The sequence below is a fragment of the Martes martes genome, assembly GCF_963455335.1.
Source record: "Martes martes genome assembly, chromosome: 7".
Taxonomy (NCBI): domain Eukaryota; kingdom Metazoa; phylum Chordata; class Mammalia; order Carnivora; family Mustelidae; genus Martes; species Martes martes.
The window spans coordinates 131,341,416-131,368,238 of record NC_137894.1 but is presented as its reverse complement, the minus strand read 5'-3'; the positions used below and the strand labels follow the sequence as shown (position 1 = coordinate 131,368,238).

The following is a 26,823-nucleotide window of genomic DNA, read 5'->3' as shown; positions in this document are numbered from 1 at the left end:
GAGACATAAGTGTGGGGCATCTTTATCAAGTTTCAGGTGTTTAAATTGACTAGAACATGGAGTAAAAATGGGGGAGAGTTCTAGGAGGATGAGTTTAGAAAGGCTGATTAGGGCAAGATCATCAGGGATAGCTTTGGGTGGCTGGTTTAGATATCCGTATGCTATTGGCTGATCGCTGGGGAATCAGAGGTTCTTCAGCACAAGAGTTATGTGATCAGAGCTGTGGCTCCGCAGGCTTGCAGCATTGTGCAGGCTGATTTATGGGTGGTGAGAACTGAAGTAATGGCTAATAACTAAGCAGATATTGTTGTAATCTAGGAGGGAAATAACGAGGGTCTGAACTGTGATATTGTTAATGGCAGATCCAGGAAGAGGACTGATCAATGAGAGGTTGTAGAGGTAGAATCAGTAGTTCTTAGCAACTGATGAGAGAAGTTTCAGGCCTGAAGGGAAGGTGATGAAGAGGTGTGTTGTTCTTGGTTCAGGAACATTTCATTTTGTCTGTGGCCCATATCTTCCTTAGTTGGTGGGACCTGTGAACCAGGTAGAAATTCCCAGTGTGAGTTTAGAAGTGAAGTTCTAGTGCTTGGGGAAAGGTTGATCAGAGGAGCAGAATTGACAGCGTAGCAGTGGCCGTTGAAATTTCAGGAGTGGATGAGTGGTTCAACAGAAGTGGATGAGAAGATGTCAAGGAAAGAACTTTGTCAGCTCCTGTGCTTAAAGAGTGAGAAAACGAAGAGACAACAACAGTAAAGGGAAGAGAAGAAAATTGGGATGGCTAGGATTTTTCACTTAACAATATCAGGAACATGTTTTCCATGTCAGCACAGGAAGAGGCTGCACAGTATTCTCTATGTAGGTACTCAGAAAAGGGTGTCCTTGTTGATAGATCTTTTCTGTCACGAACAGTGCTTGCAGAGTTCATCCATCTTCATGAAATTTTTTGTATGATATGTTTTTAAAAATGGAATTGCTAAGTCAAAGCCTGTATGTAAATTTTGATGGATCCAAATTGCCTCCTAAAAAGGCTATACCAGTTTACATTTCCTTTAATAGTGAGGTACCACTTTCCTTATACCTTCAGTATTATGTGTGTGTGAAACTAAAAGGCAAAAAATAACCTCTTGTTTTATTTTGATTTTGGTTTATTAACTAATAATTATTAATGAGTATTTGGACTTTTTTCATGTTTTTCTTAGCTATATACTTATATTTCTTGTTTTGTGACTGGCTATAATATTCTTTTCCATATTTTCAAAATTTATAATTGCCTAAGTAATGCATTAATGTGTTATGCTGGAAGAAAATTAAATATTGTAAAGAAAGCTAAATTTCACTGTAACTGCATCCATAATCTTAATACCTTACCAAGCAGTTGCCCTGTTACCAATTTGATGTATCTTTGTAGGCTTTTTTTTTTTTTTTTTTTGCCTAATTTTCTATTGGGTTATTGGAAAAACAGAGTTTCAAGAAGAACATCAAATGCTTTAGAAGAAGCCAAAGATGAGGACTAAGTAAACCATAGAGAACTTGGTGCCTTGGACGTCTTCGGTGACTTTTAAGAGAACAATTTCAGTAGAGTGATAGGGCCAGAAGCAGTGCTCCCAAGGGAAGGCAGTGTGTCTCTGTTTTACTGTTGCTGGCAGTGGAAGTTATGGTATATCCAGAGAATGGGTGGTGAGGAGGGGAGGTTCAAGTTCAGTAAACATCCCCTACTACAGAGATTCCTATCGCACACGCAGGGCAGTGGTGACCTGAGGGGAGAACAGGCCTGAGGAAAGGTGTTTCCGGGAGATAGAAGATGTAACCGTGTCTCTAAGTGAGGGGAAGGAGCCAGTGGAGAAAGCCTTTGAAGAGACCAGCAAGAAGGAATAGTTCATGGACCAAGGTTATCAACAAAGCAGGTAGAAATTGCTCTGAGGGGCACTTGGGTGGCTCAGTCAGTTAAGCGGCTGCTTTCAGCTCAGGTCATGATCCCAGGGTTCTGGGATCAAGCCCTGCATGGGGTTCCTTGCTCAGCGGGGAGCCTGCTTCTTCCCTGCCTGCCTTTTGGTGCTTGTTCACTCCCGCACTCTCTCTCACGAGCACGCGCTCTGTGTCAAATAAATAAAAATATATATTTTTTTAAAGATTCTATTTATTTATTGGACAGAGGGAAAGAAACATCGAGAGAGGCGATCAGGCAGGGGGAGAAGCAGGCTTCCCGCAGAGCAGGGAGCCCGATGAGGGGCTGATCCCAGGACATTGGGATCATGACCTGAGCCAAAGGCAGACACTTAACCACTGAGCCACCCAGGTGCTCAGTAAATAAAAATCTTTTTAGAAAAATTGCTTTGAGAGTTCAGGAAGAGGAATTAAAAGAGAACAGGGAAAGACTTGGAAGGAAAGAAAAAGAAGACAAAAGCAGAAGGTAGTGAGACATAGCGAGAGAGGTAAAGTTCGGAGCACGTGGTAGTTGGCCTTCATTTTTCTTGTGAACTCGGTGTGAGATCATTTGGGGGAAGTGGAGAGGCAAGGACTGTGCTTGTATGTGAAGAAGTCTGGTCAAATGTTAGAAAACTCATTGTCTGGGATGCAAGGATGTTGTTTTACTCTTTTTCTAATATAAATTTATTATCATGTGCTTCCTGTGTTTTTTGGCAGAAAAAAGGTGAAGTTTTGAACATCAACATTTTCCTCTTAATCAGCATTTGGGTGTGAGCTTCTTATGTGTTATTCCTGGAAATTAAAATCGACTACATATTTTATATTTGTGCATACAGAATGTTCCACCAAATGTTGATAGTGAATGCTCAGTGGAAGTAACTTAAGTATCCATCAGTGGGAACACTTTCAAATAATTATGGTACATTCATACAATAGGCAATTGTGCAGCCATTAGAAAGCATGAGGTAGCCCTGTATATGTCCAATTTTTTTTTAATGTTAAAGCAGAATGTTAAATGTTAAATGTTAAATACAGAAAGCAAGATTTAGGGGCACTTGGGTGGCTCAGTTGGTTAATAAGCGTCTGCCTTTGGCTCAGGTCATGATCTCAGGGTCCTGGGATCGAGCCCTGCATCGGTTTCCCTGCTCAGCAGGGAGTCTGCTTCTCCCTCTCCCTCTGCCCCTGCTCTACCCCCCACCCCTGGGTGTGTGCTCTCACTGTCTCAAATATATAAATGAAATCTTTTTAAAAAGAAGAAGAAGAAAGCAAGATTTAAAGCAATAATGCAATATCCTATGGGAGGAAGAGAGTTATGTTTGGATGTCTCTGCATATACAATCCCAATGATACATTTTAAAAAACTGACAAAAGGTTAATAGTGTTTACCCCTGGGAAGTGGGATTTAGAGATGGAGGTAACTTTTACATTTTTCTTTATACCTTTCTCCACTTGTGGAGTTTTAATTGTACTTTGTGTATTTTTAAATTTTTATTTATTTATTTTTATTTTTTAAAGTTTTTTTAAATTAGAGCACAAGTGGCGGTGGGGGGCAGAGGGAGAAGCGGGCTCCCTGCTCAAAGGAGCCCAATGCAGGGCTCTATCCCAGGACCCTGAGATCATGCCCTGAGCAGAAGGCAGACGCTTAACCAACTGAGCCACCCAGGCGTCTCTGTACTTTGTGTTTTTTAAAGACTTAATTGTGGGTGTCAAAGTGGAGGGATTTTGAGTTTGTTTTTTTAAGATTTTATTTATTTATTTGACACAGAGAGATAGTGTGAGAGAGAGAGAGGGCAAGCAGGAAGAGTGGCAGGCAGGCAGAGCAAGGAGCCCGATGTGGGGTTTGATCCCAGGATCCTGGGATTATGACCTGAGCTGAAGGCAGCTGCCCAACCAACTGAGCCACCCAGGCGCCCTGGGATTTTGAGTTTTAAATTATTCTTTGTGTTCTCATAACTTTACATTGTTTTACTGTTATGTCTACTGTTGTCACAATAATATGTAACAAAACAAATACCTTAAAACTCAGTGCCTTAAAAATAGTTATTTATCACCCGCCATCATGTCTGCAGGTCATTTGACTCAGCTGGTCTGACTGGATGTGGTGGCTCTGCCGCATGTGTTCCCTAGACTTGTTCTTAGTGGGTGGAGGAAAAAGAGAGCAGCAGTGTGGCCCTAGCTAGGCTTGATACTAGCGTGCTGTCCTCTCTGCCACACCCGTTGGTTGAAGCAAACCACGTAGCTGAGGCTTGAGGCTTCCTACCGCGACCCCCAACAGAAGGAAAACTACATTCCATTCACAGTGACACCATGGCAGGCATGTGGGTGCAGGAGGTTGAAGAATTAGGAGTAGTTTTTCAGTCTGCCACATCAAACATGTATATTGATTTTATACAGTAAATAAACATATACTCTTTTTTTTTTTTTTAAGATTTATTTTATTTGACAGAGACACAAGGAGAGAGGGAAGAACGCCCTGCAGGGGGAGTGGGATAGGGAGAAGCAGGCTTCCTGCTGAGCAGGGAGCCCGATGCAGGCGGGTTTGATCCAAGGATCCTGGAATCATGACCTGAGCCCAAGGCAGACACTTACCGACTGAGCCACCAGGAGCCCCTACTCTGTTGTTTTAAAATATCATTTATACATAATATTTTTACAACTCAGTGAGTTCTGTTGGATCTGATGGAGAGCCCGTCATCCTGGGAAACGGGGCTTCCCTCTCTCCCGTCACACAATGCATGTTCTTAGGGGACCTGGCGCTAAACCATTCATAGATGATCTGCTTCTGGATGGTGTTTTGTGCATAGCAGAAAGCTCCCTCTCTGTAGTCTGTTGAAAGTCAGCCTTCAACACAAGGGTTTGTAAAGAAAACATAAATACAAAAACAAACAGACAAAAACCCACAAATATAAGCATAAACCTGTGGAGATCAGGTAAGTTCAAGAAAGCGTGGCCTTGTGAAATACGTAATCTGTGGTGGGATTTTCTAAATCGCTGAGTTTGAGAGGGCTTTTTTTTTTTTTAAAAAAACAATGTAAGAAAGCAGGTTTTTTTGTTTTTAAGATTTTATTTATTTATTTATTTGTCAGAGAGCACATGAGCACAAGCAGGGGGAGTGGCAGGCAGAGGGAGAAGCATGCTCCCTGCTGAGCATGGAGCCAGATGTGGGGTTCGATCCCAGGACCGTAGGATCATGACCTGAGCTGAAGGCAGGCGCTTAACTCACTGAGCCACCCAGGCCTCCCTATTATTTTTATTTTATTTTATTTTTTTAAGATCTTATTTATTTATTTGACAGAGATCACAAGTAGGCAGAGAGGCAGGCAGAGAGAGAAAGGGGAGGAAGCAGGCTCCCTGCGGAGCAGAGAGCCCAATGTGGGGCTCAATCCCAGGACCCTGGGATCATGACCTGAGCCAAAGGCAGAGACTTTAACCCACTGAGCCACCCAGACACCCCTCCCTATTATTTTTTTAAAGCAGCAGTATTATTAATCAGTACTCTTTCCCTGACATGGAAATAAACACAAATATTAAAAAGTTTTAAATCAGTCTTCTTGACTATTTGCTCTTTTAAAAAAATGCAGTCCTTTGGGGGTACCAATGACCATAGATTGGACTCAGGTTTTTGCTGGCATTTGGTTCCTGCCATAGCCCAATATGTACATGTTTATATGTGTTTTTATATTACCATTGGTGTATTTTCAGGATAAATTCCCAAAAGTGGAATTCCTGGGTCAAAGATTAAGGCACAGGTAGTTTTTTATTTTTAATTGAAGTGTAGTTGACATACTGTCTTATAGTAGTTTCAGACATGCAGCATAGTGATTCGATATTTATATACATTATTAAATGTGCACCATGGTAAGCGTAGTTACCATCTGTTACCTTATGAAATTATTATAATACTATTGACTATATTCCCTTGCTGTATTTTATATCCATGATTTATTTTATAACTGGAAGTTTGGAGCACCTGCATGGCTCAGTTGGTTAAGCATCTGCCTTTGGCTCGGGTCATGGTGCCGGGGTCCTGGGATCGAGCCCCATCTCGGGCTGCCTGCTTGGTGGGGAGCCTGCTTCTCCCTCTCCCTCTGCTGTTTCCCCTGCTTGTTCTCTCTCTATCTCTCTGTCTTTCAAATAAATAAATAAAATCTTTTAAAACAACAACAAAAAAAAACCTGGAAGTTTGTAGCTCTTAATTCCCTTCACCTAGTTTGCCCATCCCCCCCTCCGCTCTGGCAACCACCAGACATTTGTTCCCTGTATTTATGAGTTTGCTTCCATGTTGTTTGTCTTATTTATTTGTTTGTTTTAGTGTAATAGTATAAAAATGGCAAGATTTCATTTTTTTTTTTTAAGATTTTATTTTAGAGATAGAGAATGAGTGAGCAGCAGGGTGGGTGGAGCGACAGCAAACTCTGACTGAGTACAGAGCCCAATGTGAGGTTGGATCCCACAATCCCGAGATCAGACCCTGAGCCGAAATCAAGAGTCGGATGCTTAACCGACTAAGCCACCCAGGTGCCCCAATTTCATTCTTATGACTGAGTAATGGCATACGTAGTTTTGTTAGATGTTACTAAATTCCCTTCAATAGGGGCTATATAGGGGCTATTCCATTTCTCATCCCACTTATAATATATGAGAAGTACCATTTTATTGTATTCATTTCGTCCTTTAAAATGTGAGAGGTGTGTGTGTTATATACTTAGATCTATATGGATATGTATGTGTTTTTGTGAAAGGGACGTGGAATAGGCCGGTTGACAATCTCCTTTATGTTCATTGCTTTTAACCTTTTTTTATTCCTTGTATATCACAGTTTAGCATTACTGAAAATCCAGAGGTCAGGCATCCTTAGAATCATTAATGGTCGTATGATGCTTTTGTGAGTCCCAGTTTGTTCTCTCATTGAGTGCCAATAAGTAATTTTCATCAGTGATTTCATATTAGTTTAGAATATTCAACCCTCCAGCTGCTTTTTCAGTAGGTCTTGCTGGCCTAAACAGTTTTCCCTCTGATCACATTTTAGGGACTGGAAACGATGAAATTTCTGGTTTTTACAGTAGCAACTACAGTTTGAAAGCTAGAGTGAGTGCTCAGTTTTAGAATTTTTTCTTTAATCTTCCAAAATCAGAGAAAATCTTGTTTGGTTTTTAATCATTTGCTTCTGATTGTTAAGGATTCTTAAGGTAACATTAAGAAGATTGGTGATTTCTGTAGAAAGATAATGGCCTCTTCTCTATTCATGTACTTTCTGTGTTTCAAGTTCTTAACTGGACTTTTTTGTCTTTCTTAACAGCAACAATGGTGTGGTTGGTGAATATGGCAGAGGGAGATCCAGAAGCCCAAAGGAAGGTATCCAAAAACTCCAATTATAATGCACAAAGTAGGTGTCTTTTATTTGGTGATTTCCTGCCTGGTTTTTCCAGGTCATTGTCCTGTTATATTGGCTAATAGCTGTGAAGCACTGATTTTAACCTCTGTCTTTGGTCATGGACTCTTGAGAATCTCTTGGAAGCTGTGGTCATACCCAGTAAATACAGATAAATATTTAAGAAGTTCAGGTGCTCTAAACCCAGCCTTACAGCCAAGGGACCTTAGGTAAAGAATTTCTGCCATTAAATGCCATTAATACCAGTATGGAAAGGTTCAAGTTGAGGCTGTGATTTAAAAAAGAAACAGTAATCTTGCTCTCCAAACATGTAAAAATGAGAGCCTCTTACCTGGTATGGCCAGGGTGACTTAAATATGATTTGACTTAAGATGCGATTGTGTTTGTACCAAGAAGATAAAATATTCCAGGTGGACATGACGTTCTGGAGGAGGGTAGATGATCCAGGATGATCAGGCTGGGAGATGGAAAGGCCCCTTGTGGATACAGAGATGATGTCCAGGCAGGCGTAAGTTAGGAGGTATTAGGAAGAATTGGAATAATGGCACACTAAAAATAGTCAAGAAGAGAAGAAACTTTGTAAGAAAAACAAAGAGCTAGCTAGGAAGCTAGGAAATAGGCAGAGCAGTGGCAAGAGAAGAAAAAAGGGCCTTAATGGGAAAAGGAAAGTATAGATTTAAAGAGTCATGAAATCTGCTGAGTTAGAATTTGGGTAACAGCAAAGAGCACATTTTCAAAGAGCACAAAGAGCACATTTTCAACGGGGAATTCTGCAGTGAAAGGCAGCAGAACCAGTAGGAGACCTGATGGAGAAGAAGGAAATATATTGGAAACAATTGCTACAAGTCTGACTATTGTGTTGATCTGTGTTAAGCTGAAGACAAAAGATGAGTTGTCTATGAGTATGTATGTGAGTATGAGTGAAAAAGATTTTATTCTTTTGACAAAATTTTTTAAAAAGATTTTTATTTATTCTATTTTTTTTAAAGATTTTATTTATTTATTTGACAGACAGAGATCACAAGTAGGCAGAGAGACAGGAGGAAGCAGGCTCCCTGCTGAGCAGAGAGCCCTATGTGGGGCTCGATCCCAGGACCCTGAGATCATGACCTGAGCTGAAGGCAGAGGGCTTAACCCACTGAGCCACCCAGGTGCCCCAGATTTTTATTTATTCATTTGAGACAGAGAGAGAGAACATGAGCAGGAGGAGAGGGAGGGGAGAAGCTGACTCCCCACTGATCAGGGAGCCCAACATGGGGCTCAATCCCTCAACCCTGGAGATTATGACCTAAGCCAAAGGCAGATGCTTAACCATCTGAGCCACCCAGGTGCCCCATGACAAATATTGATTGAGTGCTTAACTCTGTGCCTCGTATTTTCTTTTTTCTTTTTTTTTTTTTTTAAGATTTTTATTTATTTATTTGACAGAGAAAGAGAGATCACAAGTAGGCAGAGAGTCAGGCAGAGAGAGAGGAGGAAGCAGGCCCCGGCTGAGCAGAGAGCCCAATGCGGGGCTTGATCCAGGACCCTGAGATCATGACCTGAGCCGAAGGCAGCGGCTTAATCCACTGAGCCACCCAGGCGCCCCTGTGCCTCGTATTTTAACTAGGCACTGAGAATGCAGCACTGAACAAGATATCCTGTCCCTTTGGAGCTCATGACCTAATTTGGACAGACACAAACGTTCAACAAATAATTCTATAAATATTTCATACAGTTGTGATACGCACTACAAAGAAGTATGGTTGCTATGAAATTTTACAGTAGAGGAATTTCGTTTACTCTGGAAAGTCAGGAAGGCTTCCCTGAGGAAGTGATAATAGGTGACGACCAACTGACAAGTAGAAGAAGAACTTTCCAGAAGAGGAAACAATGGGGAAGAGCCTTGAAGTTAGAAGGAGCTAGGTGAACTTACAGAGTTCCTCAGTAGGAGTGCTGTGGTATTTTGGGTGGGCAGTTCTTCACCGTGTGAGGCTTCGCTCATTGCAGGTTATTAGCTTTTCTGGCCCCTCACTCTAAATGTTAATTTTGGTTTCGCGGTATTGCGGTAGGCAGAAAGCCCTCCATCCCTAGATATTTCCAAACACCCCCTGGAAGGGAGGTGCTACCCACTGGCTAAAAACCATTGTGTTAGGAGAACGAGAAGTTAGATTGGAACAGAAAAACACAGGGCTCCGAAAGGGGTGGCTGGAAAGGTTCACAGGTAGGAGTGAGGAGGGATGGGGCAGAGCAGGGACTACTGTTTTTATTTATAAATCTTATGCTTATATGATTTTGTAAACTCCAAACCATGGATGATTCAGGATTTGTGAGGACTTGGTTAAAAAAAAGAATACAAGTTATAAATACAGAATTGTTATGGCCTCTCTGAAGAATTCCATGTAAGTGAGAGGGCTGAGGCTTGCAATCTTCATGGTAAATCCACCTCTGTGAACATGTTTTACTTGTATTAAATAATAATAAAGGAGAAAAAAGTTATCAACTTCTGTATTTTAATTATCTTTGATGTATGTATCTTTGATGTTTCTCAGGACTTTCATGTTATGCTTACAATTTTGAATCTGATTGATAGTCATTATAACAAAATGTCTGGCCCATAAAAAATTCACCCCCCTCTCCTACCCCACCCCTCTATAATGGTCTGCTTTTTATCTTACTCACTAAAGCCATAGTTAGGCTTTCAGCTGCCAAGATCAGAAAACCCAAGTCAGTTGCTTTATTTTTTTTTTTTTAAGATTTTATTTATTTATTTGACAGACAGATCACAAGTAGGCAGAGAGGCAGGCAGAGAGAGAAGGGAGGAAGCAGGCTCCCCGCCGAGCAGAGAGCCCGATGCGGGGCTCGATCCCAGGACGCCGGGATCACGACCTGAGCCGAAGGCAGCGGCTCTAACCCACTGAGCCACCCAGGTGCCCCAAGTCAGTTGCTTTAAACAGAGAAGAATTAGGTTCTCTCATGTGACCAGAAGTCCTGAGGTATAGGCCTTAGGAGGGCGGGTTGGTTTTATGATCCACTGATGTCATCAAGGGCCCAGGGTCTTTCCATTTTCCTGCTCTACCATTCTTAGATACAGTTTGGTCCTCAGCCTGCTGCTTCTCATGATCAGAAGATGACAACTGTTGTTCCAGACATCATATCCAGATGAGACATCATCCAGGCTTAGAAAGGGGCGGTTTTGTTTCTTCCTTGAAAAGAGTGAGAAAAATATCCCCCAAATTCAGAGCAGACTTTGCCTCCCCACACATTGGCTAGTACCACCCCCACCTTTAGAGCTTTTACTGGGAAGAGGAATGAGATTACCATGCTTGGCTTGGCTTGATCATGATTTACCACCAAAGTCATGTGCATGAGAGGTGGAAACCCAAACCAATCAGGACTCTGCCCTCAGGAAAGGAGGGAAATGGTTATTGGTCAGGCAACTTCCAGGCACTTTTACAGCTTATGATTTGTGGTTTAAGAGCCAACTAACCTAGTTACATGACAGGTGGGTAGTTATTATTCCCATGTAGTTTTATTAAAGGTATTAAGCAATTTTTCTAAAATGTTAGCTGTAATTTCCCCTTTCTCTTGAAGGCACTGAAAGTGAGTCCCAAGACCCTGTGACAGAGAGCGACGATGGTGGCTTCAGTGAAGAGTGGGAAGCCCAGAGGGACAGTCGCCTAGGGCCTCATCATTCTACAACTGAGACACGAGCTGCTGTGCAGGAACTTTCCAGCAACATCCTCACCAGTGAGGACCCAGAAGAAAGTACGTGCATTTCTCTGTGTTGAATAGTCATGGGTTCTCTTACATGCTACATTACCAAACTCCTCAAAAATAAAATGAATAGAGAGTGTTATGGTCTAATTCTGAATAACAGATTGAAGCTTTTAGTGGGACATGCTCATAATTACTGCTTTTCTCGTAGTTCAGTTTGTCAATGGGCCAAATTCTGCTCCTTAGATTTTTGGAAATGGCCGTTTATAGCCTGAACTTTAGGCATTTGTTTTATAAGGTAAAAGATTTTTTCAGAATTATTATTGCAGTAAGGCTTCATGACTGCAATATTTCTGTACAAAAATTTCATTAATACATTTCCTCTTCCTGTGCAGAGACCTGTGGATTTGAGTGTTTCAGCCTTTTACATATTCCCTTTGCTAGCAAGCACTGTATTTTATGAATTTTAAAGAAAATCAAAGGGATTTAGGTTCTGGGGAGAAATGCAAACACTTGTTCAATATCTAAGATATGTTGGCACCTGGATTTCCTTTAGCACTTGGGGCTTCTTGGGAATATCATCAAGAGCCCCTTTGGTTAGGGCTCGGTCATCTCTTCAGTTAGTCTTAAAGATGTGATTCATTAAGAGATTAATACAGTTTCCAACTAAATTATTCTTGGTGGGTTTTTTTTTTCTTCTCACAAAAGTGAAGCTCTGGATTAAAACATTATAGTAAAAATATTAAGTAATTTTAGAGAAACAAACACCTAGATTTCTTAGCTTCTGTATTTACTGATCATTGATTATTATGATCTTGACATTATCCTTCAGCTTAAGCAGAACGCTTCTTACAGCTCAGCCTTAATCTTTTAACTTGGTCAAAACCTGGGCGTATCCTTGACTTTGGTGCTTGGCTGAATTTTCCAGATGTTAGAGCCAGCTACACCCTGTGACTTTCATACTCCAGGGAGACTAGACATGGTTGCCTCATCTTACAGCCAGGCTTGATCTTGTCTTTGCTGGTGTATTCTCTGCCTGCAAAGTTACCACCGTAGTTAGGTTGCCTCTTCTCTTCCTCTCATTTCTCAAGGGTGCCTGCAGACAAAAGAAAGAAAGAATATATAGCTGTTGACCATAGCGGTAGCATGACTATTTCATGATTGTCCTTGCCACTTGAGTGCTCACTTCTGATCATTTCCTCGTGTGCTCTTTGTCTTGTATGTCTGTGTGTGTGTGTGCGTGTTTTGTTTTGTTTTTTAAGGAAAACCCAGCTATTGCCCCTCCTAATGTCAGAATAATATTTTCTTTTTCTGGGACCAATATAAACTAGTAACTGACATTCTTTCATCATCTTTGCATCCAGTAACATAACCATCTTGTATTTTATTATTGTTACTATTACTATTATTATTTTTATTATTATTTTTTTAAGATTTTATTTATTCATTTGACACAGAGAGAGATCACAAGGAGGTAGAGAGGCAGGCAGAGAGAGAGGAGGAAGCAGGCTTCACGCTGAGCAGAGAGCCCGATGCGGGGCTTGATCCCAGGACCCTGGGGTCATGACCTGAGCTGAAGGCAGAGGCTTTAACCCACTGAGCCATCCAGGTGCCCCTATTTTTATTATTATTAAGTAAGCTCTACACCCATTGTCAGGCTTGAACTTAAGACCCTGAGATCAGGGATCTGATGTTCGACCAACTGAGCCAGCCAGGCACCCCTGATTACATTAATGTTTTAAACCAGACTTATGGTTACTTATAAAAAAAAAGTCTCAGTTTACACTAGAATTCAATTTGTAAAAGCACATATTATCTTCCAGAACCACCTTTTAAAAATCAGCATTTAATTGGAAACTGAAGAGTTCTTAATTAGAAATGTAAAATATTATGTATTCAATGCGAAGGTAATTGGTCTTCCTTCTAGGGACTTTCAAAATACACTTCCCTCAAACATCATGCCAGTAGCAGGCTCATCCTAAGTGTACTACCAATCAGTAGACTTAAAACTTACCAACATAGTGAAATTAGCCTGGTGTTTTCAGGAGTAGAAATTTGACTCCTAGAGATTCTTTTCTCTAACCTCAAGGGAAGTGTGGAAGATAAATTTTACTATTCTCTTCAAATGGAAGAAGAGATTTTTTTTTTTAAAGATTTTATGTATTTATTTGACAGAGATCACAAGCAGGCAGAGAGGCAGGCAGAGAGAGAGAGCAGGGGAGGCAGGCTTCCCGCTGAGCAGAGAGCCCAATGCGGGACTCGATCCCAGGACCCTGGGATCATGACCCGAGCGGAAAGCAGAGGCTTTAACCCACTGAGCCACCCAGGCACCCAGAAGAAGAGATTTTAGTAGTAAATGTATTATTTCCTGAAATAATAGAGAGTTATTAGAGATTAGAGAGAGTGAGAGAGCATGAGCGGGTGAGGGGCAGGGGCACGCGAGAGGGAATCTTCAGGCAGACTTCCTGCTGAATGTAGAGCTCAAGGAGCTGCTGCGTTCCAGGACCCAGGGTTCATGACCTGAGCCAAAACCGAGTTGGACGCTTAACTGACTGAGCCACCCAGGTGCAGTGTCAGGAAGTGTTTTGTTTTGTTTTATTTTTAGTAAGATTTCTTTATTTATTTTAGAGCTTGAGAGAGGGAGGAGGAACAGAGGGAAAGGGAGAGAAAGAGGGTGAGAGAGAGAATCTCAGGCAGACTCCCTGTGGCACACAGAGCCTCACGTGGGGCTTGATCTTACAACCCTGAGATCATGACCTGAGCCGAAACCACGAGTCAGATGCTTCACTGACTAAGCCACCTAGGAGCCCCTCAAAGCCCCACTTTTTAAAAGATTTTAAGTAATCTCTACACCCAGCATGGGGCTCGAGAACTCACAGTCCCGAGATCAAGAGTTGCACACGCTCCACCAGCGGGTCAGGTATCCCTCAGGCAGTTTTTAATATGTTTACATTTATTAAAAAGAAAATAGGAAGTATTTTTTATGTTACATTTAAGCTAGGCAAATATTACACTGCTAGACGTTGTTTAGAGAAATCTTAAAATTAAATAGTCATCATCATTTATTGTCTTTACTATGTCTTATGTTTGGTAGGCCAGCAGATGCTCCTTTTAATATTCAAGGAACACCGTATTACTTGAAACTATTTTTCAGAGTTAATAAAAACAAAACAACACAATAGAAGGCCTAGACTAGTATTAGCAAATAGCAGTAAAATACTAGCAGCCAGTCCTAGCATTAACACTTGCTGGTAAAATACTGCTCATTCGTTTTGACTAACTTAAGCAGTTTCCATTGCTGTGGTTTTAGTTATTTGGCTATGGCACATTTTGATTGACTAAATCAAAAGGAGCTATTTAAAGAAAAATTCCTGAGCAATATGATATTTCTTAGATTTTTATTCTGCTTCAGTTTCTTCTGCTCGTAGGTGAATAGAACTTGACATTTCAGTAAATGCCTAAAGAAAAAAACAGATGGTTACTTGTTTCCTTACTCTAATTTTGCTAATAAATAATGTATATCTTTCTCTCCATTAAAATGAATTCTGTGAAGTGTACTATAGCATTTGCCATAATATTGCTCTTAAATGTAAGCCTATTTTTTAAAAATTTATTTATATTATGTTCAGTAAACGTAAGCCTATTTTTAAATTTTTAAATATTTATTTAAGTAATCTCTACGCCCAGTGTGGAACTTGAACTCATGACCCCAAGATCAAGAGTTGGGCACTCTTCCAACTGAGCCAGCCAGGCACCCCTAAACATAAGCCTTTGAATGAAAAAGTGAGGCTGTGATTTTAAAAGCTTTGATTTAATACATTATTTTCATTTACTTTTTTTTTTTTTTTTAAGATTTTACCCATTTATTTGACAGAGAGAGAGAGTACACCAGCAGAGGGAGAGAGAGAAGCAGGCTTCCTGCCATGCAGAAAGCCCGATGTGGGGCTCTATCCCAGGACCCCGAGATCATGACCTGAGCTGAAGGCAGAGGCTTAACAACTGAGCCACCTAGGCACCCCCACAAATGTACTCTCTTAATAGAGTTGCCTATCCTGGACATTTCATATAGATGGAATCCTACAATAGATGGTCCTTTGTACTGGTCTCTTTCCCTTAGGGTAATGTTTTCAAAGTTCATCTCTGTTATAGTATGTGTCAGTACTTCCATTTCTTCTTATAGCCAAGTAATACTACATTTCACGTATATCCCACATTTATTACCCATTCATCAATTAACAGACATCTAGGCTGTTTTCATTTTGGGCTGTTATGCGTAATGTTGCTATCAATATTCATGTACAGGTTTTTGTGTGGACATGTTTTTATTTCTCTTGGGTGTATACCCAGGCGTGGAATTGCTAGGTCATACAGTAATTCTGTTTAACCTTTTGAGGAACTGCCAGACTGTTTTCCGAAGCAGCCATCCTATTTTACATTCCCACCAGCAGTGTGTGAATGCTCCAGTTTTCCACATCCTCACCAACACTTATCTGTCTTTTTGATTATCATCATTCTAGTGGGTATAAAGTGGTATCTTACTACGGTTTTCATTTGCATTTCCCTATTGGCTAATGATGTTGAGTATTTTTGGTGTGTGCTTGTTGGCCATTTTTATATTTTCTTTGGAGAATTGTGTACAGATCCTTTGACCATTTTTATTTGTCTCTTTTTATTATTGAGTTGTAATGGTTCTTTATATATTCTAGATACAAGTTTTTTTCAGATACAGTTTTTTTTCCTGCATTATTTGAAAAGTTTCATTTCTATAACATTTTTTCTGAAGAATTTAGTTTTAGTTCCTTATGGCATTTAACATTTGAAATCAGTCTTTCTAAGGTCATTTGTTTAGCCTTTATAGATGCCAAGAACTTTTTCTGTTTTGTTTTGTTTTTTTAAAGATTTTATTTGTCGGGGGAGGGGGAGAACACAAGCAAGCAGAGCAGCAGGCAGAGGCAGAGAGAGAAGCAGGCTCCCTGCTGAGCAAGGAGCCCGATGCGGGACTCGATCCCAGGACCGAGGGATCATGACCGGAGCCGAAGGCAGCAGCTCAACCAACTGAGCCACCCAGGCGCCCCTGTATTTTTTTTTTTAAGATTTTATTTATTTATTTGATAGAGATCACAAGTAGGCAGAGAGGAACACAGAGAGAGAGAGGAAGGGAAGCAGGCTCCATGCTGAGCAAAGAGCCCGATGCAGGCCTCGATCCCAGGACCCTGAGATCATGACCTGAGCTGAAGGCAGAGGCTTTAACCCACTGAGCCACCCAGGCGCCCCTTCTGTATTATTTTTTAACTCTTGATAAGAACTCTATGAAATGGCCTATTTGTAATCCCCATCTTAGGGCTGAGGGATTTGAGGATTAGAAAAATTGAATCAACTTGGCTCTGGATCATACAAGTACTTCAGTAGTAGAGCTGGCTTATTCTGTACACATGAAACCGGAGAGTGTATTCATCAGTCTGGGAATGTTAGCAAGTTAAAGGGTGGTTCACAGCTTCAGATTTCATGGGTCATAATGTTTATCTTTTCCACTAAGGAGGAGCTCACTCTGGCTCCCACAACTCAAGAAGAACACTGATTTCTCAGTAATATCTTATTAACCAGCACTCTGCTTCTTTCTCCCCCACATGCGGAACGGACCATACCTCTCAGGGCCCTCCACCTGTCTCCTGGGAGTGGTTCTCTAACCTTTAAGACCAGGCTCAAACTTCAGTTGGGAATAGTTACTTAACAGAAAGGTAAAAGGCGGGACGCCTGGGTGGTTCAGTGGGTTAAAGCCTCTGCCTTCGGCTCAGGTCATGATCCCAGGGTCCTGGGATTGAGCCCCGGATTGGGCTCTCTGCTCAGCAGGGAGCCTGCTTCCTCCTCTCTCTCTGCCTGCCTCTCTGCCTACTTCTGATCTCTGTCTGCCAAATAAATAAATAAAATCTTAAAAAAAAAAAAAAAAGAAAGAAAGGTAAAAGGCAGTTGTAAAGCTTTATGGATTAGTAGTGGGCCCCAAAGTTAAAACGTATCTTTTGAATCCATTGTTTAGCCTTTCTTATTACTTTGAAAAGAATTTGAAGGGAAAAAATGTTTGATAACAGAAAACCTAAGGAAGGCCTTTGCGTTTCTTGCAAGTTTTAGGATCAGCTTGTCAGTGTCTGTAAGCTGATGGAAATATAAGGAATTTTGAATATCCAAGACAATTTTGAAAGAGAAGGGGCGCCTAGGTGGCTCAGTCAGTTAAGCGGCTGCCTTTGGCTCAGGTCATGATCCCAGGGGATCAAGCACTGCACCGGGCTCCCTGCTCAGCAGAGAGCCTGCTTCTCCCACTTCCTCTGCCTACTGCTCTGCCTAGTTGTGCTCGCTCTCTTAGCTCTCTTAAATAAATAAATAAAATCTTAAAATAGAAGAAGAAAAATTAGTGGGCTTTCACTATTTGACATCAAAACTTACTCTAAAGGCATAGCAATCAACTCAGGCGCAAGGACAGGCATATAAATCAATGGAACAGAATTACAAAACCCTTACATTTATGGTCAGTAATTTTTACAAAGGTGCTGAAATAATTCAGGAGGAAAAGGATATAATCTTTTCCACAAATTGTGCGGGGACAATTAGCTGTCCTCATGCAAAAGAATGAATGGAAACCCCTGCCTCACCCTATCCATCTATTAGGCACACAATCGAAAATGAACTCAAAATGGATCATAAACTGAAATATAAGTGGTAAAACTAAAACTTCTAAAAGAAAACAGAAGAAAAACCTTATGACTTTGGGCTGGGCAGAGTTCTTCAATACAACACTAGAACCTGGAAGAAAAAATTGATAGACTGGACTTCACCAAAATAAAAACTTTTGCACTTCAAAAGATGCCATTAAGAGAAGAGATGTTTAAAAAAAAAAAAAGAAGAAGAAGAAGAGATGTTTGTACACCCAACTTCTTCACATTATCCACAGTGGCAGTGAGGTGGAGGCAGCCCAAGTGTCCACTGATGGATGAGTGTATAAATAAAATGTGTGTACATACATGGAATATTGTTCAGCCTTGACAAGGAAGGAAATTCTTTTTTTTTTTTTTAAGATTTTTAAAATTTTATTTGAGAGAGAGCAGTAGCAGGGGCAGTGGCAGGCAGGGGAGGGAGAAGCAGACTGCCTACAGAGCAGGGAGTCTACCGTGAGGCTCAATCCCAGAACCCCGATGATCATGAATGACCTGAGCCTAAGGCAGACGCTTACCTGACTGAGCCACCCAGGTGCCCCGAGGAAGGAAATTCTAATAGATGCTATAACGTGGATGAACTTGACATTATGCTAAGTGAAATAAGCCAGTCACAAAAACAATTAACTGTGTGATTCCACTTACATGAGGTACTTAGAGTAGTCAAACTCAGAAACAGAAAATAGAATGATGGTTGCCAGCGGCTGGAGGGAGAGGAGGAGGAGTTTGTGTTTAATGGGTGTAGAGCATTAGTTTTGCAAGATATAGGGAGTTCTGTGATTAGAGAATAAGGATGGTAGCACACTAGTATGTCGTTGAATTCTGTATTTTACCACAATTGAAAAGCTTTTTTAAGAAAAGATACTATTAGGAAAGAGAAGACACAAATTAAGAAAATATTTACAAGTCATTTTCAAGTCCTGTTGAAGAACTTGTGTTGAGGATGTACAAAGAATGCTTGGGGGCGCCTGGGTGGCTCCGTCAGTTAAGCGTCTGGCTTCGGCTAAGGTCATGATCCCAGGGTCTTGGGATTGGCCCCTTGTTGGGCTCCCTGCTCAGCAGGGAGTCTGCTTCTCCCTCTTCTCTCCTGTCCCTCAATCCCCACTCGTGCTCTCGCTCTCTCTCACTCTCAAATAAAATCTTAAAAAAAAAAAAAAAAGAATGCTCGCAACTCAGTAATAGAAGATAACTCAAATATGCCCAGCCCTGGACAGAGGGGCCCCAGTCCAACCTTAACAGGGGCCCCCGGATGAGAACTTTGACTGAATTTCTGCAATAAACATTTCTGGTTCACATTTAAATAGAATTTTAAAAAAAGATAACTCCAATAAAAAATAGGGAAATGCTTTGGCTAAATATTTCACCAGAGGAGAAATATAAGAGCTAATAAGCCCATGAGAAGTTACTCAACATCATTAATCAGAATGGCTATCATCATGGGACCCGTGGGTGGCTCAGTTGGTTAAGTGTCTGCCTTCAGCTGAAGTCATGATCCTGGGGTACTGGGATCGAATCCCACGTCAGGCTCCCCAGCGGGGAGCCTGCTTCTGCCTCTCCCCCTGTGTGCACTCCCCCCCTGCAAATAAATAACTAAAATCTTGGGAAAAAAAAACAAAACTATAATCAAACAGACTAGCAGAACCAAGCACTGGTGAGGGATGTGAAGGAACCAGAATGCTCTTGAATTGCTGCTGGCCATGTAGACTGGTAGAGCCAGTATGGAAAACAATTTGGCAGTTTCTTACAAAACTAAAGATAAGCTTACCGTATAACCTAGCAATTCCACTTGTAGGAATCTACCCAGTGGAAGTGAAAACTGTCCACACGAAGATGTGTACCCTTGGTCACAGCATAATGTTCATAGCACCATTATTCATAATAGCCGCAAACTGCAAACAAGCCAGATGTCTGTCAACTGGTAAAATACAGTATTTCCATACAATGGAAAACTATCCGTCAGTAAAAAGAAACAGTACAGACACATGTAATATCATGGATAAACCTCAAAAATATGTTACATGCAAGAAGTGAGTCACAAAGACAACATGCTGTTACGAGTCCATTTCTGCGAGATGTCTAGAAGTCATATAGCGAAAACATCAGTGGTTGTGTAAGGCCTGGGGTGAGGGAAATGTGGATTGTGGTGATGGTTGGACAGCTCTATAAATTTTTTATAATAATTGAACTGTACATTTACAGTGGATGTATTTTATGAAGTACATTATACCTATCTCATAGGGGTTCTTGGGAGAATTTATGAGAGCAAATGCCATGTGTAAACGAGCCATTCTGTAGAGGACAGTTATTGTTCTTTTTATATATAACAACAGCATCTACTGTTGAAGACCCCAGAGCTAGTTACATAGAATCCGAAACTCATATTGGAGGGACCAAAAAAGAAAAGCTAGCTAAAGCCGAATTTTATATATCATCTGCTGCCTGCTCATTTAGTACAGGATGGAATGCAGCAGTGACTTTGGGGAGGGGGGGCAACAGTTAAAATTTTTTTTTTTTTTAAGATTTTATTTATTTATTTGACAGGTCACAAGTAAGCAAAGAGGCAGACAGAGAGAGAGGGGAAAGCGGGCTCCCTGGTGAGCAGAGAGCCCAACATGGGGCTGGATCCCAGGACCCTGAGATCATGACCTGAGCCGAAGGCAGACGCTTAACCCACTGAGCCACCTAGGTGCCCCTACATTTTTTAATTGATCACAAAGAGTAACAAACAAAATTCTTCTTTTTTAGGGGGAGTAAAACTTGGATTAGGAGATTTCATTTTCTACAGTGTTCTGGTTGGTAAAGCTTCTGCAACAGCCAGTGGAGACTGGAACACAACCATAGCCTGTTTTGTAGCCATATTAATTGTAAGTACACATTAATGAAAACATGTCCCAACTCATCTCAAAACTCTGCTTATGTTGTCCCTTTAAGGTGGTCCATTTTCACCTCAGCTGGGCTGAGTGTGCCAGTCACCTGGAGAGCTTTTAAAAAAAAAAAAAAAAAGAAAAGAAAAGAAACTTACCTGAATGGGTTGCCACCTGGCCATCCATTAAAATCACGTGTGTGCTTTTAGATTGCTTCATCCCTCCCCTGAGTTGGGTTTTTTTTTTTTAAGTTTTATTTATTTAAGTAATCTCTCCACCCAGCGTGGGGTTTGAACTCACAACCCTTAGATCAAGAGGACCCCTGCCCTGAGATATTTAAAGTTTTAATTGTGTGTTGTTGTTGTTGTTTTTAAGTTCCCCGGAGAGTTCTGATAGGCACCTCTGGTTAGGAACCGCTGCTTCAAGCCTGGCAGCATAGACATGTAGGAAGTTAGGCGTGCTAGTCAGTCTGAAAGGGGTACTTGGGTCCTTATTTAGTCCCTGAGTCTGGTGGTGATTTTGCCTTCAATGCTGCAACCTGCAGCAGACGGTGCTCCTTGGGCAGCAAGATTGAGGAAAGAAGAGCTAACACAGTGCATGATGCCAGGTGGGTCTTGCTTGGAGTGTCACAACATGAGCCCTGCAGCTTTCAAAACTATTAAGTCATCAGATGTATCTTACTGGTATTTTTGCTAAAGATGGGATGTCTTTGGTATATGTCAATGAAGTTAGAGGAGAGCCTTGACTTCCGCATTTATGATTTCGTCTGTGGTTTGTCACGATGACAAAACCGATTCAAATTTTCATGTGTTTTATTTTTCTTTTGAGGTTAGTTTTCTGGATGTGTGATCTTTTAAGAAGGAAATGATTTATTCTGGAGAAAGCTGAAATGATGCTCGGTTTTCAGACATTGTCTCAATAGCTAGGGTAAAAACATGGACCGTATATATGACTTGACTGCTCTGTGTGTACAGGTCTTCCTCCACTTTCTGAAAGTTCACTTCACTATTTTTGCTAACCAAAAGAAATCGGAGGAGGAATTTTGCGTGTACGAAAATAAAACACTCCCGTACTAATGAAGGTCTTTCCTAAAAGTGAAGTGGCGTAATTTGAACTCTGAGAAAATAGGGATACACTTCACTTTATGCCATTTTGGCTTACAAAAAGGTTCATAGGAATGCGCTACTTTCAGATAGTGAGAGAAGCCCGTGTACACTTCATAAACCTTGACTGGTTTGTTCTGTGAGCACCTCTTGGCCCCCGTACAACACAGACGATGCTTTTCACCTCTGGGATTTTAGCCAGCCACACTGAACTCGCAGTAGCCGACTCAATATTTTAGATAGAAATTTCAGTATTATTTAATTTAAAATAGTTTTACTTATTTTTGGATTCTATTTCTTACCTAGGATTAGGGGGTACAATTCAACAGTGTGTGCCTCGTGAACTCTGTGCTGCAAAGGAAAATAAATGTTTCAAACTTTAGATTAAAAAATTGTCGTAAAATTTAACCTCAAAGGATAGTATTCAGTGAACTAAATTAAGACCAGGACTTGTGATTGGGTTGTTCTTGCATGAAATACTTCCATAATTTTGTCTGAGTTTGTGCCTTTCCCCTCCTCTCCACAGGGTTTGTGCCTTACATTATTACTCCTCGCCATTTTCAAGAAAGCGTTGCCAGCTCTTCCGATCTCTATCACTTTTGGGCTTGTTTTCTACTTTGCCACAGATTATCTTGTACAGCCCTTTATGGACCAATTAGCATTCCATCAATTTTATATTTAGCATATTTGCAGTTAGAATCCCATGGATTTTTCTCCTTTGACTATAATAAAATCTGGGGAGGAAAAGATGATTTTCCTGTGTCCACATCTAACAAAGGCAAGATTCCCAGCTGGACTCTTTGCAGCTTCCTTCCAAGTCTTCCTAACCACCTGTACCATTGGGCGCTGGAAGGAGGTGTCTCCAGAAAACAGTTCGAACATACATCATTGTGATGGACTGAGTCCCTCGGTGCAAAAACTACCAGATTTGAGGGACAAGGCTGAGGCAAAGGGACGGACCACGAAGTTGCTATGCTCCCACCAGCAGTGTAACCCTTGGTCACAGGTGGATTTTACCAACACTGCAGACTCTCAGGACTACCATTACCAAGAAATTAAATGGCGTGGTGTAAACCAAACAGGACTCTTCATCTTAAACTCCATGTTGAAGATCAACCTAACGAACCTGTCTTGAATTCTGAACCTTTGCAGGAGGTACTGTAAGGAGAGTGGGCACCAGCAGCAAAATGAAAAGGTTTTTGAAACGGGGCTCCAACTTTCACTTTCAGACCTTTTTGCTGCAGACTTACCATTTTTAAATGAGACTTTTTTTTTTTTTCACCTTTAGTCAAGTCAGGTGTGTAGGTTGATTTTGAAAAGTCTCGTTTTCAAGCACTGAAACTCAGTACCATCAACGGTTACCATTTCTTCCCATGGACAGTCTGAACTGATACGAGGTTGCTTTATCCTAAAAGTCTTAACCTCAGGTTCCAAATTCAGTCATTTCTGGAAAGAATGGAATTATATCCAAACGGTTACCTATCAGCCTTAGTTACATTCTGGATTTTCCACCAAATTCTTTGTTTTTAGACATACTTACCGGTTCTCATGCCCCTGGATGCTTCCATTCTTCCCATCTCTCCCTGACTCCCCCATAAGCATTGTCTTAGACACACAGCAAATGAGACAGCTCTGTTGTGGTAACAGATGATCCATTACTCTAGGATTTTACTCTGTGTGGTGCAAAGAATGTGTTACGAATCAGTGCTGTCAGCCTCGCTGCCATAATTTCTTCAGTAGCAAATACAATGTGTGCCCAAAGACGGTGAAATTAAAGAAGAGTAAAATGGCTGGTGAAGCACTTTCTGTCCTGGTTTTTCTTTTTTAACTACAATCCATTGTCTCTGACTGTGCGTTGGAATTTGGACCAACAGCCAAAAGCTGGTGGTTTATCAAGTCAGTTGTATCAGTACAAAGTAAGAGTTTGGAGAAGGCCGTGATTTTACTCGGTGAGCCGTGCGTGGGAGGACGTAGGGTCAGGAGGAGAACCAGCTGCCAAGAAGAGAAACGAGGGGCCACTCACAGCCAGTGGGACAAAGTGAGCTAACGTGCCGTGGGCAGATGTTCAGGAGAACCAAGTTATTCCTCAAGAACCTCACAGTGGGGCTCCTGCGCTTTCCCTTCTGCCTTGCCTTTCCTTTCAGTATATCCTTGATCGGGGCTGTCGGGCGGAGGCCCGGTGCGGCTCAGCTGGGGACAGAAGCAGAGCACCGGCCTGTGGGCACACGGCGCCTCTAAGTGAAGCTCTGCCGGCACGACCCTTCTTCTGCCACCGACAGCCCGCAGCCGCGGTGATCAGACCGGAAGCATTTGTGAGCAGCTTAGTCTGTCCTTGTGGCGGAACTGAAAGACCAGCCTGTCTTCCCGATCCTGCTTTCTCTCCAGCCTGTCACGTGATCTGGTTGGTGGTTCTCCTTGCAGTTTAGAGTATCTGTTTTCTGTCACGGAATATCGTAAACTAACCTGAGCGGTCGTGTGCTGGTCGTAGCCAGTGTAGGTCAAAACTGGCTCGCAGTAGGCAGTTGAGAGCTGCAGGAGAACCAAAACAAGTGCTGTGCACAGGAAGGGCGGGGCGTAAAGTTGGAGGTCCTCTCGTCTCTTTGTTTAGCCCCTTCTTTCCTAGAGTCTTTTTCCTCAGATACGTAGCACTGTGGCTTTTATCTTCTGGAAGGACACCTGAATGTGTTTGTGATTTGAGGGAGTCTTGAGGGACCCCTGATCTAGAGCAGTTGATTTGTGCAAAGGTCCCAGCAATGCCGTATCTTTCATGAAAGGTTCATCCTGGAAGAGGGTATGTGCTGTGAGTTTGACTATCACTGTTCTGTGTAGAAAGATTGCAATAAAAACTCACTTTCTCCAAGACGGAACCACACCTCAGCATAGGCAGAACACCCCTTCTTTCCCGAAACCACCCCCCATCTCAGATGCAGAACTTTGCCTCGGAACTTTCTTCTTAGGGGTCAATTCAGCTGTTTCTGAAATAACAAAATGCTAGTCTCCCCCCATGAAAAGTAGCTTGTCACCAGGGAACACAGAAACAAGTCCATGGCAGATGTGCCCTCACACAGGGCAGGGGTGGCTGTGGGCCAGGCCCAGCCGCCTGCTTAAGGAAGAGGAGGAAGAAGAGTGGCCACGGATGTCTGGGCCTGACTGGCTCACAGAACACAGTGTTCATACATGGAAGGTTGCTACAAACTAGCCTGTGGGCATACCACCCATATTTGGAAGATCTGTGGACCTTTTTCTCAAAGAGGAAGAGCTTGCTTTTCCTGTTTTTGATTCTCACTAGGTTAGCCTGTGGTGCTAGGATCACAGCTCTCACTGTAAATGATTAAATTTCTTGATGAGAACAAAGCTTTCTAAGCAACCCGGAAGAAAACCGTGAGTGAATGATTTAGTGATTTCACTGCAGAAGCGACAACTAGAGAGGTAGTCTTCTCACTTTTAAACTCCTGGATCCCCTGTGTTTAAAGTCCCTTGATCTTAAAATCTCTCCTTCCATAACCGGTGTCTATGCGGTACGTTTAGTGCTTGTCCTTTACTTGGGCTCAAAATGTATATGGTAGTCTTGGTCATCATTTGTAGAATGTGAGACGAAAGTTAAGCTCCCACATAAGATCTTTCAGGGTCAGGGTCTCAAGGAAGTCTCTGGTCCTGACCCCCAGGGCCTGGCCTCGCATAATCGCCCATTCATGATCTGGCCCTGGAAGAAAAAGAGCCCAGAAACCACTCTGAAGAGATTTATTTGGCGTCTTCCATGTTCCTGGCGTGGGGCTGGAGTCCGAAGATACGAAGATGAGTAAGACCTATCCTCAGAGCGCAGCTAGAGTTTCCTTTTGGCTGATAGCTGCCGTCTTTAACTTCTCTGCAATATCGGGTACTTGTCAGGAACCCCTTTTCGTGGTTACCCTTTGGTGTTATTAAGGTGACTTGATTCTCCCAGGAGCCACTCCTTTCAGTAAAACACTCCTTTCTCTCTCCTTGCTTTTGGATGGTCTGTAACCGTCTCGCCTGCCATTCTAGAACCTCACCTCTGGAGTAACCACAAAGCTGACTCAGGGCAGAGGTGGGGGGCGGCTTGCAAACTGGACAATGGTTCTTGCCCTGGGATGAAACCATTTCATTGTCATGAGTTTGGGCCCTGAAGAGATCCTTGTGATCTTCTTGCTTCTCTTTAAATCCCCCAAACACAGGAGATTAAAAACCGTGGTTTCAGCTCTTCACGGCCCCTGGTGAAGTTGCTGAGCGGAGTGTTCCTGACCAGGCTGTCATCACGCTCACCCCCTGAATCATCCGGACAGCGTCCTCCGACAGTCCTCTCCTCTGGTAGGAAAAACCTCAGAGGCACGTATTAAAAAATCAGCCAAGTGCTGACATGAACCCTTTTCCCTGACTGTTTTCCGGGGCCTTGGACAGCTGTGACGTTGCCCTGAGGAAGTAGCGGGATCCACCCTGGGCCCTGGAGCTGGTATTAGCACTGCAGCCCGGGTGTGTAGCAGGAGAGATTTCGCAGGGAGCAATTTTCCTTTGAAACTAAATAATTGTTGTAAAAGGGCAGCTTCAAAATCAACCGTAGCGCATAGCGAGTACAGGACTGTCTGTCTACGGGGCGACCAGAGGTACGGGCTGCAGGGTTCAGCGGGATCGTTTCCATGCTCGGCGTCTGGCTTTGGCTTCTACAGGCACTGCTTTGTACATGAGTCAAACAGACTGTGATCCATCTTTTTTAAATACCTTTCAGGTTCTTGGTAAGATATACTTTTGATAGATGATTGCAGATTTTCCTGTATTTGTCAAATTAATAAAGACTGCATGAATCCAGCTGTGCTGATTTTCTTCCATGAAAGCATTATAATGTATAACTGGGAGAACTGTCGAGCCGTCATCAGGAAACAGTTAAGAAACACAAATGCATTGTTTCTGTTGTTCACTCATAGTGGAGGGGTGTGGATCATAGTAGGGCACAGAATTGAAAGTCCCAAAACAGCTATTCTTAATAGTTTCTGAAATTTTTTTTTCTAGAAAATACCTAACTCAAATTGATGTAAAAGCTGTCAAGAACTTATGGGACGTGTATGCTGTAGTTCAATGCAGGTATTTTATGTGCTGGAGGATTATCTTTTCAAAATTATTGTGGG

At 42.0% G+C, this 26,823-nt stretch overlaps 1 protein-coding gene across 2 annotated transcripts in view; it reads left to right on the top strand.

Moving 5' to 3' along the window:
• The window catches only part of PSEN1 (presenilin 1), a 77,469-nt gene extending 50,964 nt beyond the window's left edge, over window positions 1-26,505 (top strand). Inside the window, exons 9-12 of one of the 2 annotated variants that reach the window (XM_080807931.1) lie at window positions 7,226-7,312; window positions 10,892-11,065; window positions 20,464-20,582; window positions 22,212-26,505. In XM_080807931.1, coding sequence (XP_080664057.1) covers window positions 7,226-7,312; window positions 10,892-11,065; window positions 20,464-20,582; window positions 22,212-22,367 — 536 coding nt within the window. In that variant the 3' untranslated portion in view covers window positions 22,368-26,505. The remainder of the gene's footprint in view (window positions 1-7,225; window positions 7,313-10,891; window positions 11,066-20,463; window positions 20,583-22,211) is intronic. The other variant, XM_080807930.1, reaches the window with a different exon arrangement.
• Window positions 26,506-26,823: the final 318 nt, after the last annotated feature.